Source organism: Delphinapterus leucas, chromosome 5 (genome assembly GCF_059928025.1).
Source record: "Delphinapterus leucas isolate spDelLeu-1000000601 "Yukka" chromosome 5, BTC_Dleu_Yukka2, whole genome shotgun sequence".
In the NCBI taxonomy this organism is placed as follows: domain Eukaryota; kingdom Metazoa; phylum Chordata; class Mammalia; order Artiodactyla; family Monodontidae; genus Delphinapterus; species Delphinapterus leucas.
The window spans coordinates 123,299,473-123,316,659 of NC_143133.1; the positions used below are offsets into that span (position 1 = coordinate 123,299,473).

At 44.5% G+C, this 17,187-nt stretch overlaps 1 protein-coding gene across 1 annotated transcript in view; it reads left to right on the forward strand.

Annotated features, from left to right (window-relative positions):
• The window catches only part of UNC5C (unc-5 netrin receptor C), a 162,213-nt gene that overhangs the window by 129,720 nt on the left and 15,306 nt on the right, over positions 1-17,187 (forward strand). Inside the window, exons 12-13 of the mRNA XM_089911279.1 lie at positions 984-1,152; positions 5,057-5,290. Of these exons, the coding sequence (XP_089767405.1) occupies positions 984-1,152; positions 5,057-5,290 (403 nt within the window). The remainder of the gene's footprint in view (positions 1-983; positions 1,153-5,056; positions 5,291-17,187) is intronic.

A 17,187-nucleotide genomic window follows, 5' to 3' on the forward strand; every position in this document is an offset into this window, starting at 1 on the left:
AACCACATGTCAGCATCTTGTAGAGAAGCTCTGTGCTTGTTGGCCCTGAGGGCCCTTCCTCCTCTAAAATTTTGTGAGTCCAGGATTTCTTAACTCATACTATTCTGACAACATAGTTGTATTGTTTTTGCAAAGGCATTGGTTGTAGTCCCAGCACCAGTGCTTGTTAGTTGTGAGACTTGGGGCAATCCACTCAACACTTTGGGGCTACTTCCTCACATATCAACTGACAGCTTGGGTTAATTTATTCATTGGCTGTTGGTTACAATCTTGTTGGGGGAAAAAATAAGGCAATTTAAAAAAAAAAACATGTAAAAATAAAGAATTTGGATCTTTGAAGTTCGTTCCACCCACATTCTGAGTATGAAGTATACATGTAGAGAAACATCATTTTAAATTGCTGTAGAAATACAGTTCTACATTCTTTCTTGGTCATGTTTGAAAAAAATGAATCTGCTATACTAGCCTGAATTGTTCCTGAAAGTCATTTGGAAGAAGTTTAGCTCTAGGGTGTCCTTAGCCTAAAGTGATTTTTTTGAAGTGTTTTTCAAGTTAGGTCCTAAAAACACGGAAGTATGTAAAACTCTGTGAAACGACTGGCAAGTATTATCAGAAAAGATGCTTATGTAACTTCATAAGGACCCTATTCCTTCTCATTCCATCCTGAAAGTATCAGTACATGAATTCAGAGGAAATTAGCAAAGGCAGACCTGTGTCTGAAGGGAGGGATCAAAGATACGCAGGCAGATTCACTATTATTAGAGAGACCTCAAGTCTTGCAAGATCAAAGTCTTGGTATAAAGTGCATGTCTTCCCATTTAATTCTGCCTCAACCCCACCACTGCCCCCTGCCCCCAACAACAACAACAACAAAAACTCCAAGAAGAAGCTATTTGTGCAACTTTAGATCTGAAATCTCAGTGAGTACGTAGTACATAAATACTATGGAACTTGCATGACGCAGATCTCTGCTCTCCTCCTAGGCCGCCCATGGAGGACTCTCAGACACTCTTGACCCCTGTGGTGAGCTGTGGGCCTCCAGGAGCTCTGCTGACCCGCCCTGTCATCCTCACTATGCATCACTGCGCAGATCCCAATACCGAGGACTGGAAGATACAGCTCAAGAACCAGGCAGCGCAGGGACAGTGGGAGGTGAGCTTCTGTTGGGATAAAGATAGAACCCAGGAGCAATCCATGCAGATAAGCAAGGGCAATTGTGGGAAGGCTTTTATTTTTAAAGCAACACATGAGTGGAATTTTAGCTTATACTCAAAATGAAAGAGAGAGGAAGACAAAGAGGGGAGAGGGGGAGACAGACAGACAGACACTGGTTCCTGAGTGTTTTATCTACTGACTGATAGGCACAAAGAAAAAGATGGTCAAGCATTAGCTAACTCATAGGGAAGGGGTACTTAAGAGTCTTACATAAGTTCCATTTGCATATACATACTATCTTGGGAAGGGAAACTATATATATATATTTTATTATTTTAATTTTCAGGTAGAGAAACATTGCACCTGGGTCAGAAAATGTTAGACACTTACTTGCTAACAGGTCCCAGGAATATAGGTCTGAACTTAACCTGGCAAAACAGGAAGGGTGTATCCTAAGCTCCAGTACAATGAAGAACGTCTTTGGCAACTTGACTCTCTGTAACTGCTGCCATCAGAACTTCTTAAGGACAGTGCCTTAAACAGATCCTGTTCTTTACATCAGAACCCTGCAGTTAGCACCTGAAATTAAGTGCAAAAGGACGTGTTATATTTACCATGAATATTTTATACCTAATACCTAAAAAAATAAATGATTTGTGTAGTCATTATAAAGAGCATTATCCAATATGCATGTTGGATATATTTTGTGATTACTTACAGTATTTTTCTATTTTTATTTATTTATTTATTTTGGCTGCATTGGGTCTTCATTGCTGTGTGCGGGCTTTCTCTAGTTGCGGAGAGCGGGGGCTGCTCTTGGTTGCGGTGCGCAAGCTTCTCATTGCTGTGGCTTCTCTTGTTGCAGAACATGGGCTTTAGTAGTTGTGGCTCGCGGGCTCTAGAGCTCAGGCTCAATAGTTGTGGCCCATGGGCTTAGTTGCTCCGTGGCATGTGGGGTCTTCCCGGACCAGAGCTCGAACCCATGTCGCCTGCATTGGCAGGCGGATTCTTAACCACTGCGCCACCAGGGAAGTCCCTCAGTATTTTTCTTTTAGGAAAAAAAAATATGCATGAAGACTGAAACCCCTAATATTTTAGGAAAAAGTAGTAGTGGAGGTAGAAGCATAGCAGGGCATACCTGGGATTACCTGGAGTGTCCCCTCTATATGGATGTGCTCTCCTCTTGACCACATGAAGGTGAAGGGTCACTCATTGCCAGAGGTCGTGGATTGAAGTCTAGGGCTATATATTACGTTAAGAGTGGACTTTACCAGAGCTAACTTCAATTCCATTTAAGTTTAAATGATTTATCTCAAAAACATCCCAAAGTCTTTATCTCAAGGGATCCTAAATTATTTGCACAATTCTCTGCCTGTTACCCTAAACCCTGTTTCTGGATTTGAGTAATAACAACAATAGCAACAATAATAAGAGGGAAAGAAAAAAAAAGATGTGAAGAGTAGAAGAAGGAAGTCCTTATGAAAACACTCTTCTATTTGTGACAGGAACATGGAGCATCTTTATTCTCCACCATTTCTTCTAGGAGATTTTTTGTAACGTGCCATCAGGAAATGACACTTGAGCCTTGCCCTTGCCGTGCTGGAGAAAGCAGCTTCTCTGCAGGTGTCCTTTTGGGGCTGGAATAAACGTGGAAGTGCTGAGCTCCTTTTTCTCCTTTCCAGTTCAGTTTAAGCTTTATCTTTGGGCACAGGTTTAGCTGAAGAAATGATTTCATGGATGCTATTAAAACACAGTCCTTACTTTAGCTTGGGTGATGTTGCATGGCCTAACTAACAAACAGCTACCTGACGTGGCTCCTTTCATAGCTTTGTCCAGCCCCAGGGACTCAATTTATGATGAAACATTTGTTCATGTTTTTGACAAATAACCATTTGTTCACCATGATCCAGGCCCACTGAGATACAGTATGAAGCAAAGAAGCTATGGTTGCTGCCTTTGCAGAGATCAAGTAGCCTAATGCAGAGGCCGAATCATGCCCACACATGGGTTTTATTTCTCCCAAATGAAATTTTCTTTTAAATTTGAATTAGTTAAAAGTTGGAAGATTTCACATAATAATCTGAACTTACAGCTTCTCTTGAAAAACTAAAGGCTGTGTCCTCACTGGTCCTGCATTCCTGCCATGCCTGGTACTTTTACTGTAAGCGTCTCTGCCATAGACATCTTTACCACAAGCATTTTTGCCACATAACTAATTGGCCTTAAGGCAATTTTGCTGTAAAAGATAAAATAACTGGTGGACAGTTTGGTTTCAACTGGTTGACAGCTTGGTTTCGTCTCTCCACTGACACGGTACTACCATTTTTAATATTACATAAATCTGAAAGAGGCCAACGGCCAAAAAGGCACCGAGTCGAGCCCACATGTCCCATAGAACTTTGGAACATCTGTCAAGGGACATGTAACAATATGTACCAAGAACAAACAACAGTGTAGAGGCTTTCACACCATAATACAAAGCTCAGTTATAAATGCATCCCAGTATGTGGAAACTGATACCTCTCTTAATGAAGAAGAAATTTTAGCGAAAAAGAAAAGTGGAATGCCAAATGAGGAGCTGAATCAACAAGCAAAAATATGTATAATACTACAAATGAAAGACTTTGAAGACAAGTGCTTAGGTACAACCCACTAAATGAAATCATTTGTTTGCACAGTACTGCCATGAATCTACACACATTTCAAATGTTTTTAAATATTTTGTAGTTCATAATAAAGTCTTTTTACTTTTGTTATTCATTTTTCATGTTTTTTTATTTTTGTTAATGTCCCTCTTTTATTTATTGCTGTTTCATCTTTTACAGCAGAATTGCTGTACAGCCAATCAGCTATGCGGCAAAAATGCCTCCGGCAAAGATGCTTACGGTTAAAGTACTGAGAGCCCATCCCTACGTGGCCGCAATGGCTGAAGCCAGCGGAGACTGAGCTCTTTAGACAGGCTTGTGCTCTGCTTCACCACAGTCTCCACCACTCCTTACTACCTTCTGCCCTACCTGCTTCACATATTTCTGTTACCGTTCTGCCCTGGGAGGCATGTGGAATTGTGACCCTTGTTTTATGGATTCTATGCTTGGTCTTTCAGATGATTTCTTCTATGGCCTGAGTCATTTGGTTAAATCAAAACCTAGTGAAGTTAGTAACTATTTTTATAAAACTCATCAGTTTCACTTATTTCTATTTCTTGCTGAATTTTAACAATCTAAAACGTGAGACTGCTTAAAGGCTTACATGAAAAATAAACAGAAAAATAATGTGTCAAATGCATAGAGTTTGCCATGCTGTGCTTTTAGCAAAGTCCAAGAGCCCAGATTATGAGGAAAAGCAGTGTATTGCTTTGGAAAGTAAGTGATGGGTGAGTTTGGAAGAACTTAGTAGAATGGTATTGCATAATTCTTTAATTTCCCTAATTCTTTTTTAAAAATTCTTTTCAAACCCCTAGATTTTTAGGGGAAAATACTATGCTAAAATGACATTGAAATAAGATAGTACTTTTGGATGAAATTAGCAATTTAGAGATTAAAGCAAATTATCAGAAACAGATAATCAACTCAAATATGCTGAAGTCAAAAGGATAACTTATACATTTCTTTTGGAATTTTAGGTAGATTCCAGCAATGTAGATTCCTAGAAGATCAAAAAAGACTAAAGGAAGATCTTCTAAATAAAGCATGTTATCAGCATAAAGGCAAGGGAAGTAAGGGAGAGAATGATTAAGAATGGAAATATTGATAGAAGTATAATAAAGTCAGAGAAAGAAAAAAAGAGTAGGAAAAGGAATAATCAGAACTTGGGAGAAGAAGTCCTGATCTGTGCACCCCTGTTGGCCACCGTCATGGCAGCCAGGAGGCTCAGTCCCTGCCCCTTCCTTCTCGTCCCACAGGATGTGGTGGTGGTCGGAGAGGAAAACTTCACCACCCCCTGCTACATTCAGCTGGACGCAGAGGCCTGCCACCTCCTCTCCGAGAACCTTGGCACCTACTCCCTGGTTGGGCAGTCCACCACCAAAGCAGCCGCCAAGCGCCTGAAGCTGGCCATCTTCGGGCCACTCTGCTGCTCCTCTCTGGAGTACAGCCTCCGTGTCTACTGTCTGGATGACACTCAGGATGCCCTGAAGGTAAGTGACTCCAGCCTGACCCGCCCACCTCACACCTAGAGACGATATGCGTTATGTACGTGCACCTGTGTGCATGAACACAAGTGTCTGGCCCCAGAACATGGCAGTTACAAAAACAAATTAGACATTTCTTGAAGCCATGCTGATAAATAAGCTGTTTCCATTACGCTGATTCCTCCCGAGGGCTACTTTTGTTTATTACCCTCCTTGATGTCTTTTAATGAAAAATTTAGAAGTGGAAGAATTTGGCAATGAGACCTGTGGATGGTAAATAATGTGCTTCCTTGTTTGTCTCAGCTGTGTTCTTCCTATAAAAGGAACTGGCATAATTGCTCACACTCTGTGTTCCTCTTGTGTGCAACTTCCTTATATGCTCTGCCATTCTTTTTATGAAGACCGTGAGGAAGAGGGTTAGCATTTGACAACAGGCTGCTGCTTTACAGAATAAACAGGCTTAATTCTTGGTGCTATTATTGCCATTCATTTTCTCCCATTTGAAGCTTTAAAGGATATATAGTAAGTGCCTCTGAAGAAGTTATGATCTGAAAAGAGGAATAAAAGAAGTATGCAAAGGATTACGAAGCAAGTCAGAGTGTGACACATGCCGTAGATGAATGCAGAGCTCTGTGGGAATTCAGGAGAAGGAGGCATCATATTATTTTGAGAAAATCTGAAAAGGAGCTAACATTTGAGATTGACCTTAAAGGAAGGCAGGGTTTGACCAACAGTAATGGGGAAAAAAATACAGGATTTCTGGGTGAAGGGAACAGCATGAAGAAGCACAAAGGGAACAGTAAATACAGATTCTACGCGGCATGTTATTTCCAGAAAGCCTAGAATGATTGATAGGAGTTTTTTTGGGATGGACCTTGACAACCAGAGAGAGGAGTGGAGATTCAGTTTCTTGAGTTAATGGAGAACCACTAGAGAGATGTAACTAGAAGGTAGACATGACTGGAAATACATGTTAGAAATACTAGTCTGCTGTCAGTGAAAAGATAGAATCGAGTCAGGAAAAGCATGGTAGAGCTGGAGTGAAGACAGAGGAGTTAGAGGAAGGGAATAGGTACGAAAGGCCCTATTAAGTAACTCTTGCAGGCCCTGGTGACTAACCCTGAATGGGTAGAGCAGAAGATCAAGTCTGCCTCTAAGTAACAGTAGCAAACTCAGGGGCAGGTAGCTCTGGACTGTGGATATGGTGACTTTGCCTTTGGAATATTGAATTAGAGGTATGGATTAGACATCAGGACAAAGGTGCCCCATGGACAGTTAGAAATATAGGGGTGGCTCTTTGAACAGAGAGCAGTTCCTGAGACAGAGACTCAGGAACCAACTATATAATATTGATATTTGTCCTCCATGGTGATTGAGGAGAATATCAAGGGAGAGTAGAGGGAGAAAATAATAATAAAGCTAATAAACATCACCGAGAATTTCTTATGTGCCGGGCAAGATTCTAAGTATCTTTTCTTAACTCATTGAATCTTTACAACAACGTGTAGGACACCATTTTCCCTATTTTACAGATGTGCAGGGCACAGAAAGGTTAAGTAAGTTGCTCTAGGCCACACAGCTGCTGGGTGGAGAAAGCAGGCTTCATTCCCCGGGCAGCTGGCTGCAGTCTGGACTCTGCTCCTAAAGTGGGCTGCTCAGAGAGCCACACCCTAGAGCACAGGGACCAGGGGAGCCCTGCCATTGCAAGGGAGGAGGGGGGCAGCCAGCAAAAGAACTACAGAAAGAGGAGTACCCAGAGGAGGAAGGGGAGAAGTAGGAGAAAGACGCATCTAGGAAGCCAAGAGAAGAATTATTGTTTTTCTGAAATTCAGGGTGTTTCCTTCTGGAGTTTCCATCCAGAGAATAGTTCTGGGTCATGAAAACTGAGTGTTGCAGGTTGTGTCCATGGAGGAGATGAGACATATTCGGTCCCTGGGTATATTTTTGATGGTTGAGCCTGTAGGAGTTTCTGATGTTAAATAAATGATGCGAACACACAGCTCTAGTGTAAAGCTTAAGGTTATTTCTTTTGTATTCCTTGCAAATGCGATACTGTTAAGGCACTGTCTGGATAGAAATCATCGTAGGCTTAAATCCTTCTTAGGAAGAACTGTATTTGTAGGCGAGCCATGGGGTCTGATTAAGGCAAATCTTCTTAATAATTCAAAGAAAAGTCATTGCAAAAAGCATCTGTAGAAGATCTACATCATATTTGAAATATCTGATACACATTTTATATTCACACAAATAGTTCTTATACTCAGTCACTCTCGACCTTTCTTCTCAACACACATACAATCCATGCAAAAAAAGTAATATTTCATAAAATAATTTTGATGATGTTAATAAGTGAAAAGAGATGAGAAAGACTGACAAACAGGTTTGAGAAGTAAAAACAACCCAAGAGCAGTTTATATCATGGTCAGTGCTTTCCAAATAGACATGTATAAATTCTCAGCATCTGGGGATCCAGCACTTAGCCTGAAAGAAACATGAATAATGGATAAGGCTTTCTTGTACCTCATGATCGTTTAATAATGCAGAAATACCAAAATCCTAGCTACAGGTAAACCAACATACCGAAGAGACAGCTCAGTCCAGCCAAAACTGCCTCATGCCCGTGCTTGAATTGGAACTTTGGGGCCGATTAACTCAGAAAGGCCCTTCATTACCTAAATTCTGCCCTCTTGGCACCTCGCCTGCTGGTGTTCCCGCCAGCCTCTCTCCCATGGCCCTGCTCCTCTAATTTACCCATAAATACTGTCTTTTGCGTCTCTTCTCCAAATACCTCCTCCTTCAGGCCCACCGCACTCCTCACTTATGCTCGTCCTAAATCCTAAATAATAATTCTCTATCCAGCGCACACAGGAGTCAGTTGGGAAGCTTTAAAGAGAGACTTGTTGGAGGGTCCCAACCCAAAGGTTCTGATCTGATTGGTGTAGGTATTCGGTTTGGTTTTTTGTTTGTTTGAGCACTGCCTGGGTTATTCTACTGTGCAACCAAGGTTAAGATCTATTACACTAAACAATTTCAGGGGTCTTTTTGGAACTTTAATCCTACTTAGGACAAACTTTCCTGTATCCTCAAATCATTTTCTCACCCATTCCTTCACCTGCTCACATTAACTGCAGCTGGATCTCCCAACTAACATGTATCACTTACAGTCCCTGCAGTGAGGACCACACCCCTAACCAACCACAAGGCTAAGAGGAAAAGTTCCAATACGTCTCATATCCCTGACCTCTTCTGGGGCATCGCTCTACTTCTGGGCTGGCCTTTTGGTTTGTTTTTCTTTATTCTGTTACTCTGTGATCCATTACCCACTTCAGTTCCTCAGCACAGAGTCCCCTTAGTTCAAATCTCCACCCTAGCAGTACCTGCCTCGTGGTCTTTCTTTCCCCTCCTTTTATTCCCCTCATCCTCTCAAATTCAAAGTCACCTCTTATTCACAGTTCCTTTGCCCAGTTGTATTCTAGTAACCTTTACATCATTCTTCATCATCTACCCACTAGTGTAGATGTACTGCATCCTCAGTAGGAACTGCACCAAGATCTCCACCAGCCAAGGTCTCTACCTGTGAAAGCATCTGACCTTCCATCTCTCTCCCACAAGGTGCATGAAAGCTGCTCTTTGTTTTTAAGGAAAACCTCCGTCAACTGTCCCTGGTCTCCTGGTCCACAAACCTTCATCTGCTCTTACCCGTATCTACAGGGAACTCACTTCCACTCAGAAATCTCTTGCCATCTAAAGCTGCTGCAGGCTTTCTAATTTCCATAGCTACATATGACCTCCACTGAACAAGCCCTCTATGTCTACTTGCGGCCTGTTGAGCTTCTCTAAAAAAATCACAAATCCCTGATTGAGTCCATTATACTGTCAAGACATCTGCCCTAAGCTGTGGCTCTCCTGCTTCTCCACAGTCCTTTTATGTATTTCTCCTTGACTCATGAGATCTCACACAACACTTCTTCCGAGCCTCTCCCACTCTCCCCAAATCCCTGATGGTACCGCAGCCCCTTCATGTGCTGCAATGATCTGACACCACTCAAGGGACACTCCCTCAGCTGCTGTCCTTTACCTTTCAAACCTTTTATTTCAGCCTCTTCTCACCTAGTCTGGACTCTGATGAAAAGGAGCTCGACTTCCTTGTTTGGGCTTTAATCTAACTCCTCCACCACCTGTGTCTCCAGCTAGCAAGTGATACCTGCAAGTGGGCCTTCCCAGACTTGATGTTTTCTTAGCGTTACTGCTGCGGGCTGGGGATTCTTTCTGAATTGCAGAAACCCTCACAGAAGGTTGGACGAGGGCAGAGAGGGAAGCTCAGTGCAGCACTCATTCTCGGGGGTCAGAACTACACAGTCTGGAGAGCTATTAGAAAAAAGACTGGCCCCGTGTCTGGATCTGAACATATTGATAATATTAATTCCCACTTATGATCATATTGTCCATGTGGATGGGGGAAAAAAAAGATACCACATCAGTCAGTCTCAGCAACCCTGATGCATTCTTTCATCTCCCCACCCACCTCTTTGAGTTTGGTAGCTTTTGTAACAATTTCGCTGAGTTTTGTTAAACCTGGAAGCAAAAGTGGTCGTCTGAAACTTAAAAGCTGTATTTAGCAACGTGGAAGCATTAGTGCTGAATTAGAATGCTGGCAGTGACTGCTGGAGTAAAAGTCAAGGCTGCCAGGAGACAGTGGAATTCTTTTGCGTACCTTTCAGGTGTTTTTTGTGTGTTTGTTTGGTTTGTTTTCTCCATGCATGCGCTAGAAGGACCAGTGAGAGCAGTAAGTGAGTTGAGTTCGTGTAAAGGGATGAAGGTGCTATGAGTCGTGAGAATACCTTAGAATCAGCTCCATTCTCAAATAAAGAGGCCACATCTATTGAAAAGATTGAGTTGGGTAGGTCACAGCTTTTCTCGTTACCTCCTCTTCAGGTGATTAAAGTAGTATTGTTTTTTGTCCTTTCGCCGTTTGCAAAGACTTAAATCCTAATATAAATAGACCAGAAATTAATAGAGAGCAAGGTTATATTTGGGGTAAGTTTAGAAACACTTCAGGGAGAAATATACATCAGCATTGATGTAAGTAATTTCTGTCCCACTATGTTAGGGGTACAATTATAAGATTCTCCTTTCCTAATAAAGGGTTTTATACTAAACTCTGAACCTAAAAGAGGAGTTATTTGCATAAAATATGAGTAGTCTCACATATCATAACATTCAACGTTGTTAATTGAACTTCTGACAAATGTGTATGTGATACAAACCAAATGACATGTACTAGCTTTCTTTATGTAGTCATTTGGCATGGGAGAGAGTCGTCTTTGGATTACTTCATTTTTCACATCCCCTAATCTAGGCTGTAACATAGTAACTCTGTGAAAAATCGTTATTATGAGAAAAGATGAGAGAAAAATGAAAGAGACACTGAAAATGAAAATAGGAATCCTAGTTGAGAATTGCATGATACTCAGTTTCTTGGGCCACAGTCGTAGATAGTCATAGGTAGCCCATTACAAGTTCTATTTCATCCTGAAACCTGGTGCTTCTTCACCCGTGTCCTTCTGATGTCTCCTGCATGGCCAGCTGTGACCCTGCTGAACCAAGAACACCTCACGCCTGCCTCTTCTGGGCCAACAAAGGCTGGCCCTCCATTGGATTGGCCCCATGAACCATATCTTTCCTTTCACTTCCCTCAAAGCACCTCAAAACTAGCATAACCTATGTTTCATATTCTCAGGATCCTGGTCTCTGGAATTATACTAATATATTCATACATGTAACACATGCATTAGATAGCAGCAACAACAAATGTGTTAAAGGTGACAAGTGTGTTTTCCCTGCTCAGTGTATGGAAGGAAGTGTGGTGTCAAAGGAAAGCCTGAGTCAAGCTGGCTGACTTGATTGCTTCTCCCGCTCATCAGCTCTGTGGCCCTGGTCATTGAACTTGACCTCTTAGGGACTTCATTTGGTCTGAATCAGGGACCCTTAAAAGATTGAAAGAGAGTAAAGTTATTAAACTTCCTGGCATAAAACAGTCACTAGGTAATGTTAATTGTGCCTAGGTGGGCATTTAGATTATAATGGCATTTTGAAGACAAGGGCTCAGTGAAGATATTAACTCTAATTGTGATCTAATTGTGGGGTGAGTGTCAGGTTCGGTAGCAGGCTGGTTGGTCAGCTATTTAGGGACAGGGTTATTTTTGGTGCCTCTAAATTTACTCCATCTTTATCATCTTCTCATGAGACTTGGCTCTGGCCCCATCATATATTTTCGAAATGATCTGCAGTGCTGAATTTATGTTTTGAGAGAGAGGGGGGAAAGAGAGAAGAGGAAATAGAAGTTTTGGTAGATGAAGTAATGAGTCCCCAAAGATACCTGCACACAAATGTTACCTCACATGGCAAAGGAGACTTTACAAACATGAGAGTATAGACCTTGAGATGGAGAGATTATCCTGGATGGTCAGAATGGGTCTGATCTCATTACTTTGTGCTTAAAAATGGGGAACCTTTCCCAGCTATGGTCAGAGGGAAATATGACCATGGAAGAAGGATCAGAGATGTGCCATTGCTGGCTCTGAAGAGGGAGGAAGGGGACCACAAGCCAAGGAATGTCGGCGACTCTGGAAGGTGGAAAAGACAAAAAAGCGGATTCTTCCCTAGAGCCTCCAGAAAGGAAGGCAGCCTTACTACCACTTGATTTTAGCCCAGTGGGACCTGCGTCAGACTTTTGGCCCACAGAACTGTCAGGAAACAAATGTGTGTTATTTAAGTCACTTAAGCTTATGGTAATTTCTTACTGCAGAAACAGGAAACTAATATAGAAGTTAAAAAATAAATGTTCAAGGGTGAAAAGGAATACAAGAGTGACTCCAGAAGTTCTAGAACAATCTAAAAAGTCTTATTCCTAATACTCAGATGTGTAAGACCATCTTTTCCTTAGAAGTAAGCCCAGAGGTGGACAAGCCACACGGTGACTTCCCTGGGTGCTGCCCTTCAGCATTTTGCTTTAAAGGTGTCACAAACCGACCTGACTGGGCAGCTGGGAGTGGCAGCTCAGACCAAGCATCCGTGGTGACAGCAGCTGTGGGAACAGCAGGCAGAGCCCTAGAAATAAGGTGGCTTGACGGGAAGTGTTTGCACATGGTCACCCGAGTCCAACTTTGTTATTATTAGGGACGAAGTACGGCAGACAAACTCAGGGGGAGAGCGGAGCACCCCAGCATGAAGCCGGAAAGAGAAAGTGTGGCGAGGCTGGGCACCTGTGACGATGACCCAAGCAGGTGGGAGCAGCCGGCTGACGGTCAGATGTTGCTGCAGCTGGCCGTGCAGCCCCAGGGAGCTGAGCTTGGTGTCGCTGGGAGCTGGCAGGGGGCAGGAGAGACGGTGGCCCTGCCTGTTTGGCCTCTGCTTTGGAAGAGGACGGCCCACTGCTCTGATAGCGACAGCAGAGATAAGATAGCCTCTGGCAAAGAGAGACATTCCTCATCCCCAGATGACGGGCAGGTTCCAACACAGGTTTAAAGAGGGAACAGGAGCAAAGCAGGTTCCATAAAATCTGATGGGAGGAGATGTGATTTTTATTTTTAAAACAGGCAGCACAGTCCTTGAGGGTTGGTCTTTTGAGGTCTGACCTGTGTGGCATGTTGAGTGTCTGCCGGTGTGTTCTTTGTGCCTGGAGAGCCCTGAGTCCGTATGGCAGAAGCTTGGCGGAGGTGGGCGCGAGTCTCCAAGCGCACGACTTGGCCTTCTGTGCTTGGTCCAGGGCCCGCCCTGCGTGAGCGTGGAGTGAGGGTTCCTCCCCCTGGGGCCGCACGGCCAAACCAAAGCGAACACCCCTGGCGTGCAAGGCTGGCTGCTGCTCCATTCGCTGCCCTTGGTGATCTTGCCCTGTGGAAATCTTAGCGCGTCCCCATGAGAGCTGCGTCTACCTGCCCAGGCTCCAGGCGCTGCCCGCAGGCTCCCTGGCAGCGGTGAGCAGCCGATCCAGGGCTCTGGGCTTCTGTCCAGAGGAAAGAATGCGAGGAGAGGTCCCATCCAGACAGCACCGAGAAAGGAGTGAGAGAAAACGGAGCAAAGCCCTGGCTTCACCGCCCCCACCCTTCTCTTCCAGAAGCGATTTGAATGTGTCATACGGGATTTAAGTTTCATTATTTGTGTCTTCCTTTCTGTAGCCGGTAAGAGTCGTTGGAGGGAAAATGAGAGAGACAGAGAGGGAGAAGCTAAAGGCTGGAGAACCCACAAATTGGATTGTATTCCTGAGAAACCAGATGTTAAAAAAAGTGCATTCGGGCTTCCCTGGTGGCGCAGTGGTTGAGAGTCCGCCTGCCGATGCAGGGGACACGGGTTTGTGCCCCGGTCTGGGAAGATCCCACATTCCACGGAGCGGCTGGGCCCGTGAGCCGTGGCCGCTGAGCCTGCGCGTCCGGAGCCTGTGCTCCGCAACGGGAAAGGCCATAACAGTGAGAGGCCCGCGTACCGCAAAAAAAAAAAAGTGCCTTCAAAGAAGAAGGCACAGTTGGGAGCAGCGGTGCGAGAGAGGAGGCGCGTCCTCGAGCAGAGCGAGGGGCGTCCGAGCGCAGGGCGAGGGGGACGGCGGACAAGGGTGAGCACGGAGTGCAGAGGCAAAGCCAGGGCCCGGCGCCTCACGCAGGTCCTGGGACACAGTCAGTGCTTTGCACCCAGACGGAGACTCGTCACGTTCCCGAACATGAGCTTCAGGCATCTCAGCGTAGGCAGCCCCGCCACCGGGGGCACTCGTGTGCGCTAGCTGTGAGGCTGACACCTGCCCGGGCTGGGAAGGGCCCGGAGGAGGAGGAACACGGGCGGGCGGCAGCGGAGGCAGGCGTGGACTGGCCCGGCAGTAACGCGGAGTGAAGAGCCGTGGGCTTAGGGGGCCGGAGGGTAGGAGTCGCAGGGCTCCTCCCGCGCGCCGTAATGAGGGCGCGGCGCCCGGGGTGGGGGGGGGGGAGGGCTGGGTAGAGGCCAGAGGTGCTCCCTTTGTACACGCAGTCCTTTAAAACAGCTTGCATTTATTGTGGGGTTGCCCAGATCCCGGCGGGCTCCGGCTCTGATGCACAGGCCTGCTCCCTGCGGCATGGGGTTCACGTGTGTGTTCCCATGGAAGGATGGGCTGGAGACATTTCTGTTGATAACTGACCCCTGCAAGAGTCTTTCAAGGTTACGCTGGAGATAGAACTGACAAAGGCAGGCAGAAAGGGACACCTTCTATAGAAGCAGAGCCCGAACAAGGCACCGAGGCAGGGGTGCTTCCGGCAGGGAGGACAGCCTTTGCAGAGGAAGGCGACGTCTATATTTCTGAGAACAAAGAGCCTAGACGATCCTAATTCCTGTTACGGCATTTCTTTCCAAGGTCACACTGTTTTTCTTAAGTCTTCCTCTTTTGACCTTAAATATATTTTGTTCCTGTCCTCTCGTAAGGTGTGTGAAATATCCCAACCTTTGGGACCCAAAAGCAGCTTAGAGCTGAGCCACACTACGTTGGGGTTACGTGTTTATATGTCGGTCTCCCCACAGCTGAGGTTTGTGAGTATGGTTTGAGGCTGGGACGGAGGCTGACTTGTGTGTGCGTCCCAGAATCCGACGTGGTTCCTGGCAGGTGTGTTGAATGAATGCTCCCAGGAAGACTGAGAGGAAAGCATGTGACTCTAAAGCTGTATTTTGTTGATTCACACATCGGTTATTTGTATGTTCTCTGTATCATGTATAATAACCAAAATGATTTCATGCAGAAGGAATTCAGAGAATCAAGCTTTTTAAAATGTTACATTAATTTTAAGTGGGATCAGCTGTAAAATATCTGAAATTATGATACTTAAACCATAACAGTATGGAACAAAACCCTGAGTAGCCTATCAAGTGGGCTTGCCTCTTCTGTTTTCTGACGTAAAATTTATACATGGGATTTGCTGTATGTGGCAGGTCCCTCTCGTGTGGCTCTAGGTGATTTTAGTTTCCAAGGAGTTGTTTTAGTTTTTGATCGTAATATCTTTAACTCACACTTCAATGTTTTATATTTGTGCTTTGGTTATTGTCTTCTCCTTTATTTTGTTGTGTTCCCTTGAAGTTGAACATCCTGGGTGCGATGATACCAGTTGCTACTTTTCAGAAAAAAAATATTAAATTTAAGTGTGGTAAGGATTCTTCTTACTGAATCATTTACTCCTGGCTGATTTCTCCCAAAGTACTAGTGGAGGGACAGCTGCCCCAGCCAGCAGTCTCCAAAATGGACTTCACAACCCCCAGGCCAATGAGATTTGGGGGGTAAAAATAGACACTATTAAAGACTTCTGTGTCTGTTCATCTTAACACTTCTGTGTCTGTTCATCTTAGCACATACTTTTAACCTTAGGTATATTGTATAACATTAACATATTGATGTGTTAATGTAGGTATATAACTTATAAAGAAACAGAAACAAAATGCAGGCTTGATTTCTTTTTGATTGATGGCATGTGCAGTCAAATATGTTTAGAGACCCTGCTCCAAGCATGGATGCATCCTCGTGGGCAGTTCATCTCTCACCAGGGTTCCTGTCCAACTGAACAGGACAGAGAAGTCAGGTTCCTCCCAGCTGTGTGCAGCAGCTTTGTGTCACTCCGGGTTAGCGGAGAGATGGAGAAATTAAGAATATGGAGAGAGTGTGTTCTCCAGCACCATGTTCTTTAAAATGGCACTTTACTTGGTACCTTCTCTCAAAAAAAGGCTTGAGCCAGCCCAGTCTCTTTCCTCACTGGGAGAACTCTTTACCATGACTTTCGGGGTCAATGCCGAAGAAGCCAAGGACTGAGCCTTATTCTTGGGCTGCCTCCTACGCAGACTTTGCACTCACAATGTGGTACTGTATTAGATTTGTTGACCTCAAGGTCATGGCCAATAGGCAGTTTCGGTTTTTTTCAGTGGTCACCCCTGCCAAGAAAACTGATCACGTCCTCCATCTCCCCTGGCGATCTGTGTTGATTGTAGGAATGGGGTGTGGATTATACATTGTTGGGTACAGTTACCTCCCGGAATACAATGCGTCTTCTTTTAGACATCCCAGGGAGATAATTTGGACATAATGAAGATCTATAGTAATCAGATAATTACTATCGATTGCTCTTTAGATGTCTTGATGAGGTAATTAGGGTGTACTGGAGAGAAGCTAGAACTGATTGATTGGCATGACTGTAATCTCAAAAGATTTCTAATTATGTTTCTTTTCTTCTAATGGCTTGTAAACAAACATCATTTTAGCTTTAGAATTTGTCAGGTGCCAGGTTCACCGGGAACATCAGCTTTCTCTATTATGCTAACTAGACCCTGAACATGATCAACATAAGCTCATTACGCCTTCCTGCTGAAGCAGAAGAAACTGCAATTAACCCTCGCTTTTCTTATCCGTCTTTATTCCCGCATGGCCAGATTCTCCTCGAGGACTGGAGTGTGAAGTGTTGTGGGAGGGTGTTTCATGAGGAGCGTGTACGGCTCTGTGCTGGGTACGTCTAGAGGCCTATGGGGACCCTTGGAGCCTGCTGAGCTGCGGGCACAGCAGAGCCAGGGCACAGTGACACAGCGTCTGTGTCGGGGTGGCTGAGTGCTGTCTCCTGTCACAGGTAACAGCCGCTTATCAGCCAGCAAGGTTGAATATTCTCCACGTCAGTGCTCTCAAGTAGCTGGACCACTCCCATCTCTGTCAATGTGCTATTGCCTCATCTCTTCCATTACACACTAACTAGAGGAGTCCCTGCCTGAGACCACATTCCACATCACCCTCATATTCCCTACACCTTATAGGACCTTTCGGCAGCTTGCATTGTGCAGAATAGTGGCCCGACTCAAAGATGGAGGGTGCTAAGAACCAGTAACGGAGCAGTTTGAAATGAGCTGTTGCCATCTAA